The 8,956-nt window shown below is 33.1% G+C and overlaps 1 protein-coding gene and 1 non-coding gene across 2 annotated transcripts; both read left to right on the forward strand.

The window, feature by feature from the left end:
* Window positions 1-231: 231 nt before the first annotated feature.
* LOC120203189 lies at window positions 232-8,698 on the forward strand. Its single transcript, XM_039203533.1, has 2 exons — window positions 232-270; window positions 8,071-8,698. The coding sequence occupies exon 2, from the start codon at window positions 8,248-8,250 to the stop codon at window positions 8,638-8,640; it is 393 nt and encodes a 130-aa protein (XP_039059464.1). The 5' UTR covers window positions 232-270; window positions 8,071-8,247; the 3' UTR covers window positions 8,641-8,698.
* On the forward strand, window positions 6,535-6,608 carry TRNAI-AAU. The gene has a single exon. It is a non-coding gene; the product is annotated as a tRNA-Ile (tRNA).
* Window positions 8,699-8,956: the final 258 nt, after the last annotated feature.

Raw genomic sequence — 8,956 nt, forward strand, 5'->3', positions numbered from 1 at the left:
GATTCAATAAGGAAATTATATGGCTTTCCATTTATCTGCGTGTCATGTATCATCAACTGGTAGTATTGTATTATTGAGCTTCCTAAAGCTCGCTCTCTTACTCACCTTTTTAGGTTAAAAGAATCGTAACAGTGCATCTATCGACATCAATAAGGGAGTTCTTTCGGCGATGCTTGCAGAGTATGATATATGTGATTAGGGGACATATAGGTTGTATTTTGTTTTTATATACGATTCTGAAAATCTGTTTTATTTCTGAATAATGGTAAAGTTAACTTTTGTATTTATAAATGATTTTATGATTTTACATGTTTTAATAAAAGTTTTAATTTTTCCGCTTTTTTTATGATGGGTCGCTCAGGTGGCCCTAATGTGACACCTCAGATCGAATCGGGCCACCCGCATCGGTCTGGGGGTTACAATTTTTTTTAGAAAAGAACAGAAAGGAAAAGGCATTATGTTCGGTAGTTTGGGTGAATGGGCGGTGCCATATTCAATGACTTTGGAGATTCATTCAAAACACAAAGCGGAAGATGAAGTTCCTTATTCTGCAGGTCATACTGTGGAAGTCAATCATAAAATGCAATTGACCTAATCGAGTCAAATTGGATCATAATCATTTGAGTTTGAGTCTCGTGTACATCCCTAGTTACGTCACCTAAAATGCAAAAGAAAGACATTGGAATCAAGACATAAAAAGTTATATACCGATTAGTGGTTGGGTGGAAACCGATGATTGGCCTTTCGACAATGATAATGAGGGTTTGGAACGAGAGATTTTAGAGGTTTATTATTTTTTAAAGAAATGCGAGCCTCATTAAAAACCCTTCTACCAAAGCAAGGTTGGGGTCCTATAAGGAGAAAAGAGTGCCCAAAATTGATTAATCAATCATGGAACAAGTTGTTCTTTACAATATTTGCAATGAACTCATGATACTCAACCTCAAAGAAAAAGGAAATATTACAATCAAGGGCTCGTATAACTAATGTATGAGCAACCTTATTTGCTTCCCTACAAACATATGTTACAGAACAACTATTAAAACCATTACAATTGTGTCGTATAGGGACACTAATCGTAGAATCTACACCACTGGCATTGTTGTATAGATTAACTACCATGGTGGAATCCATCTCAATAATGATATCACGCCAGCCCTCAACCAAAGCCAGATTAACAGTTGCAACAAGGTTATGAAGTTCAGCTGAACCTGGCTCATAAATACCGCCAGACGTAGTAGCTAGACCATCGAGAATGGAACCAGATGCATACCGGCAACAACACCCACGACTGTAGTCTTAGTTAGCGGATTATAAACACCATATGTATTTATCTTTATAGTTGGACTAGACGACGACCTCCAATGGTTCAGAGTTGGAGCCTGTGGCACATTAGAGAAAGGTATCTGCCAGGCACTGAGAAAATCAAAATGCCTGGCCTTTGCATTGGCCACAATGACCCAAGCAAACTATAAATGTCCATCATGCACCAAGGAATTCCTTCAATTCTAAATATTCCATAATAGAACTAGAAAGCCTTCAAACTCATCAAGTCCAACCTGCAACCCTGAAAACTTCCTTCGTAGATGATTTAAATCTATGTAAGTTAAGCTAAAAATTTAGATACCATATTTTATTATTTTTTAAAATTTAAATATGTTATATGTTTTCATATTTTCACTTATTTTTATTTTCTAGAAATTATTTTCTAATTTTACAGTCAAATACATTTTCTTAAGCGTATTCTATTTTTTTAAGAAAATGATAATAACCTATTTTTTTTTAAAACCAAACGAAATCTTAGATTTTTTAAATAATAATTTTTTGGTGTGGTTGTCACGTCAACAACCATCAACCATGTCATTGTGTCGTTAATAATTTAACAGTTCAATAGTATAATTAAAACGAAAATTAAATTCAGTATTTTAATTGATAAAGATTAAAATTTCAATGGTATAAATGATACAACACCTAAAGTTTAATGATATAAACGATACACCACCTATAGTTTAGTGGTAAATGGCACAATTTACCTTTTATTTTTATACAAATTAAAAGTATTAAACTCTTTTCCTTTAATTTTTTTATTAAGCTAGGATGCTTATAAGTAGTAATATATGTTATAAAGACTCTCAACTATTTGATAATGAATATTTAAATACCTACAGTCTCTAGTGCTTGAACTCGGGGCCTCTATAAATCAAATTTTACTATATATGAATTTATATTTTTAAATACTACAATAATAACTAAATCAATTAAATTAATAATTCATTGATTTTATTTTCTTATTTTACAATTTTTTTTATTTTAAAAATATTATTAGTGATTAGGGATGGGCACGAGACACGAACTTAATGGGTTTCATCCTGATCCGACCCTAATAGGTTGAGTTTTTAGAGGTCGAGTTCGAGTTGAGTCGGGTTCGGGTTTGAGTTTATGGTGAAAAATATCTAATCTGACCAAAAAATAATAATTTTACCTTATATATTTTAGGATAATTACAATAATACCCTGTCAAAACAGTTTCCCTGAAAGGAAAAAAATAGGGTCTTATTTCAAAATAATTTTTGATTACTGGTTAATGATAAAACATGGTTCGAGGAGTCGCCACCAATATTTGATTAGGGTGTGATTTGGCACCTAGAAATGTATTTGTCATTTTAATAAAATATTAATTTTAATAAAACAACAAACTTGCAGTCTGCATTACCGAAATTTGAGTCCAGGATCCGGTTACGTGTGGGGAAGGATTAGCACCCCCACAACACCCTAAATCGATACCTAGTAAATTAATTAATTGTCTTTGCAATGAAATTTGCGAGTTCGAGTCTAATTTAATTTAAGATCCCCTAAAAACAATATTCTTTGAACTTTTTGACGGACATGATAGTATTTAATTATTTCCTATAGAGAAGAATTAGTCTCTCATACCTTAAAACAATCGATTCTTACTCCAATCGAAATAAAGAAATATTAAAATTTCATTCTAAAGTTCATTATTAATTAAAAATAAGAACACCCAAAATAATTTTAAGAGAAAAAATAATAATATCTAATTCTTTCAAATCGAGAATAAACGACCTCTCATACCCCTAAACAATCATTTATTACTCTAATCGAAATGAAAAAATATCATTATTCTGTCTTAAAATTCAATATCAATTCGAGTGAAAATGATAATATATAATAATTTCTAATCAAGAATAAACGACATCTCATACTTTAAAGCAGTCATTTATTGCTCAAATCGAAATGCAAAGATATCACTATTCTATTTAAAAATCAATATTAATTCGAGCGAAAACGGTAATATCAAATTATTTCCAATCGAGAATAAATGATATTTCATACCTTAAAGCAGTCATTTATTACTCCAACCGAAATGAAAAGATATTAATATTCTCAATATCGATTCAAATGATATTATTTTGAAAACCCATTGGAAAACACATATAAAAGTAAAGCAAACTAAAAGCATATCAAGCAAGTAATTAATTACTTATTTTACCAATATTTAATGAGAATAAGGATGTTCAATTATTTAAATAACTCGAGACGAGACCTTAGATTCGATCTAACAGTCTTTTCTCAATGAATTTAATTAAAATAACATGATCTTTTTCCCGATCCCCGAATTTTAAAATGAATCCGATTTAATTCATGTCACTAAATGGGATATACTTTCGTTTTAAAATTATCAAAAATAACTTTCTTATACGTTAAGACAATCACTTTACGAATATTAAAATGAACGAATATTACCCTTAGTCAATTTATTTGATTCGAGTCAAGTGATGTTCATGAGGGTATCATGCAAAATTAATTGACTAAAATGAACTAACATGCAAGCAACATGCAAAAATTAAAATAAAATAAAAATAGAACTAAAACATAAACAATCAAACCATCATGTCAAAATTAAAATAAAATAAAGTATAAAAGTGACTAAAATGAACATGCTTAATATTGGGTGCTAAAATTACAAAATATAAAAATAAATAAAACATGGGGCTAAATTAAAATAAATTAAAATTGCATGGATAAATTAAAATAAAAAAATATTCAGGTTCAAAATATAAACACACGGGAACTACCAGGGCCATTTCATAAATATTCCATTTTTCTTAGCCTAAAATACACATTTGAATAAAAAGGGGAAAATTAATAAATCAGTCCATCAACATTTTAAAAAAATTTAAAAAGTCACTACGCAAGACCAAAATGTAAAAACACATTAAACATACAGGGACTAAACATCAAATAACCCTAAAAATATATAGCATCCATAAAAGTGGGTAAATTACAAAAACAATCCCTACATGTGACTAACATGCAAAAACACGCTAAAGTTAGGGGGAATAAATAACAATTAAACCAAAAATATATAATATGCATAAGAAATGGGTAAATTATAAAATCGGTCCCTACATATGACCATTTTGCAAAAACACGCATAACTTAGGGGACCTAAGTAACTTTATCTCTTTTTTTCTCCTTTTTATTTTAAATCTAGAGAGAGAAGCCCTTCTATCTAAAAAGCCGACCACCTTGTCGGCTGTTTAGCTATCGTCGGTCGGCACACCACCGTCGCTGGTGGTTGTTGGGCACTAAATTTCACCAGGAGACTCGTCACGATCTTCCCGTATCAGATATGGGCTCGGTTTTGCGAAAAACAACTCCCCATGGCGTGAAATAGAGTTGAGACCCTTCGGCTTCTGAGCTTCGATCGCCACCATCCGCCGTTGGATTGGACCGATTTTCAAGTACATTGTTCCCCTCCTCCATATGCTTCTTCTCACCATCCGAAATTAGGAAACGAAGGCCCCAATCGCCGAGGATAGATCCGACCGAGAGGCATTTTCCTCATCTCTATTTTTTTTTACTTTGGTTTGATTTCGTATGAAAGAAAAAAAAGAAAGCTTCTGTTTTTTTATGTTTCGAAATAGAGAAAAAAATTAAAATCTTAAGCTATGATTTTTTATTCCTTTAGAAAAACCGGGAGAGCCCTTTTACATTGTTCTTATTCAGGTTATATACCCATTACATGTGAAATATCATAAAGAAAAAACTGATTTGATCTTTGCTTCTGTTTGGGGTTGTTGGATGCTTATTAACAATGGTTGCTGAGATGGGATTTGATGGCATAGTGGCGTGGTGTGTTGGGGTTGTCTGACAAGCATGGCTGCATAGAGCATGGGGCTATAGTGGAGCAGTATGGGCGACATATTTGCTGTGGTTGGTGAGCGGCGGCGGCTGCAGATGAAAACCCTAGTTTTTTTAGTTTGTTTGGGCTTAGGTTTTGATTGGGCATGGAATTATAATTGAGGCCCATTTGGGTTTTGTAAAACCTAAAAAGAAAAAAACAAGAATAATAAATAATTAGAATTAATAATAATAGTAATAAAATAAATGTCGAGACGAAAACGGGTGTCGACATACCCTATATTTATTATTTTTTCAATTAAATCTCTATTTGTTATTGAATAAAAGTATTGTTTTTATATAAACATATTATTTTGGGTTGGATCGAGTTGAGGTTAGATTTAGCCTAAATAAGAAGGGTCGAATTCAGTTCGAGTGAATAGTGTATAAATTTCGAATTGGGTTCATATATGACAAAAGATGTATAATTTTTGGGTCAGGTCGAATTGACCAAAAGCCCAACCCAACCCGACTAATTCCCATTCCTATCGGTGATACTTCAAAACATGACTATTCTAATGAAATAAATGATAGAAACTCAAATACCATAAAGGAAAGAAATTGAAGAAATCAAAACATATTCCACAGAGGTTGAGGTGAATGTATTCCGTTTTTTATTATGTAGTCAACTTTTCTATTCTTTAATTTATTTGAGATCTTTCGGATATTGTTTATTTAATTATTATGTAAATAAAAAATTTATTTATTAAATAAATAAATTTAAACAAACATATGTTCAATCCATTGATCTTACTGAATATATTTTTTATAATATTCATTTATTAATTGTTCTTTTTTAAAATTGATATATACTTAAAAATAATTTTTATTTTATTTGTTAATATTTATATTTGATTAGTTTATTTATAAGAGTCTTATCTAATCTATTAATTGGACTCAACCGGATGATTTTAAGTAGTCAAAGAAAGCAGCATGCCGTATAAAGTTCTCTACGGTGCGACTTTGAGAGTGTACTACTAAGATCCATCCATGTAGAGAAGAAAGAATCTCAAGAAAGGGAAGGTATCATTCAGATCGAATATCAAAATTTTTCCAATTAAAATCAAATCACTATATTAGTTATCCAAAATTTTTTAGTTCAAATTGAATTCGATAGATGAATTTACACACTCCTTTTGCATAGTTTATTTTATTATCAATTACAAAAATAATATATGAAGTGAAATCTAATGGCTTATTAGTTCTACTTTTTTTTTGGATCAAAATCAAATAACTATTTTAGTTATTCAAAATCGTTACCTTAGTATCTTTATCGTTTGTTGTCTAATATTTATATGTTATTTATTGAAATGATAGAAACCCACTGAAGGCCTATTAGCTCAGTTGGTTAGAGCGTCGTGCTAATAACGCGAAGGTCGCAGGTTCGAAACCTGCATGGGCCAATTTTTAACTTTAATGCATTCCTTTGGAAAACGGTGTCGTTTTTATGTTCATTTATGGCATTCTGTCGTGGATATAATACACAAAAAACAAAAAACCTTTCTATTTACTTGCGTTCTGAAACTGAAAGTGTCCCCTGCTTCTTCATCTTCTTCTTCTTCTTTACCAGGCTTAACCCTCTTTTCCTTTATTTCTATTGTTCGCCTTTTGTTTCCTTCATTTCTCTTATCGCCAAAAAAAAAAAATGGCGGAGGAGGAGGAGACCAAGCCCTTCACAGATTCGGGAAACAACGGAAATCGAAATATGAGCGATTGGAGCATTTCCACAATAATTTCTTTCCTAAAATCCAGTTTTCGTCCCAATGATTTTGCCCTGGTAGAAACTGAACTCTTAGCAAGGCAAAACAAATCGAATCTGGAAAGCAAGTCACTGAAACAGGAAACCCGCCCATCTCCTAGCAAATTCGACGAGATCAGGTTGGAAAAAATGGGTCTCGCAGATGAGCTCAGAAAATGCAAGATAGAGGTGGAGGAGATGAGAGGCGAGCTCTCAATATTAAGGGTAGAGAACAATGTTTTAAGGGGGAAGGAGAAGTCTGCTGAAGAAAGGTGCAAGAGATTAGCGGAGAAAGTGCAGCTCATGAGGGAAAAAGACCATGAAATCATCGATTTGAAAGCCAAAAACTGTGAGCTTGAGTGTGCCAAAGCCAAGGCCGAATCTGAGATGGAAATCCTGAGGGCGAGATTTCAGGATTTGGACAAGAGGGTTTCCACTATAGAAAATGGCCTCACGATGGGGTCAGACCAAGATGATTTGGAGAACCACAGTGGCAAATCACCAAATGCTGGTAAAAATTCCGAGCTTCCTCGTTTTTTTCCCTCTTGAAATTAATCTAGGTTTATATTGTTGTTTAATTGGTTAAATTCATGCTATAATTGATCGTCAATATTGCTATGCGTATGAGGATTTCAGTCTCATTTCAGGTTATGGACTAATAATGAACAGATACTTATGTCAAATTGTAGAATAATAGCATAAGCAATTGGTCTGAAGCTTAGTTTTTATGACAGGAAACATCAAAACATTAAGGTTCATTTATGTAGCAATATGTAATTTGTTTATCATGCTTTGTGGGAAAATTAGTTATCGATTTCGAAATTTATTGATGTGTAGATCATAGATGCGTATACAGTACCTTTTAGGCAGTGTTTTGACTTCTAAAACAATGAAACTTTCCTGAGATGCAATCAAATTTGAGGAAAATTATGGTTTGAATGGCACCATTGCATCTCTATAAGTTAATATGGATATGATGAATTCATTAGATTTCCAAGTGTTTTAGAACAATTTCTAAGAGCCTATGCTAAATGTATGTGTATGAGCAATATTACCTATTATGGAGCTTCTTACATTTTTCTTCCCCTGTGAGTATAACATTGTTTACAACTTACATACCAGGGAAGGGGGGACTTCCATCTCAAAACATTGTTGAGATTGTTGATCTTGATAGTGATGATGATTCTGCTCCAGTCGGAAATCCGAGTGAAAAGAGAATCACTAGTCCAACCCAGAACGTGAATTCAGCTCAAATTTGTGTTGAAAATGAGACTCCAGCTCTCAAGAGAAAACATGCTCCATCTATGGATGCATTTGACAGTGAAAATGGTGATAATGGTGGTACCTCAATATCCGGGAAGTTAAAGACAAGGAAAGTTCAAGAGCCTTTTTGCAGGCCTGATGATTGTCCTCTTAATCAGTGCTCAAAGACTTCGATTCCTTCTGATAACAACGGGGTTAACAGAGCCACGCCAAGGGAAGATTTTTCGGTTTCGGGACAACATGACCTTCAAATTGAATCTGAGCAGAATTCTCGGGAACTTATGAGTGGTGGCTTTCCTTTGGAAGGGCTTTATTTTTCTGATGGCACTTCTGTTTCCTCTGATTCTGAATCTGATGATGATAGCGATGAAGAGCATATTTCCTTCAGTCCTTCTCAGCTTGCACCAGAGGTTCAGAGGGATAACAGAAATTAACACCACTGATGGATGGCCGCTTTTTGTTTTTATATAGGAAGACCCAAAACCATCTCTGTCACACTCCCCCACTTGAAAAATTATCTCTCATGCACAGAAGCTCTTCCAATATCTGCTACTCTTTCTGTTCATTGATAGTAAAAGTGATGATGAGATAGTTTTGGTTGATATCTTGAGGACGGGTTCTGACAGAAGCTAGTTTCACGCATGAGAACAATTACGAAGTAAAAGATAGAAGTAGGGTAGAGGGGGAGATGCTTGTTGATTGTTTCCAACATTGAGTTTGATGATCCAAACATATATATGAACTTATGCA

The sequence above is a fragment of the Hibiscus syriacus genome, unplaced genomic scaffold (genome assembly GCF_006381635.1).
Source record: "Hibiscus syriacus cultivar Baekdansim isolate YM2019G1 unplaced genomic scaffold, ASM638163v2 tig00009217_pilon, whole genome shotgun sequence".
NCBI lineage: Eukaryota > Viridiplantae > Streptophyta > Magnoliopsida > Malvales > Malvaceae > Hibiscus > Hibiscus syriacus.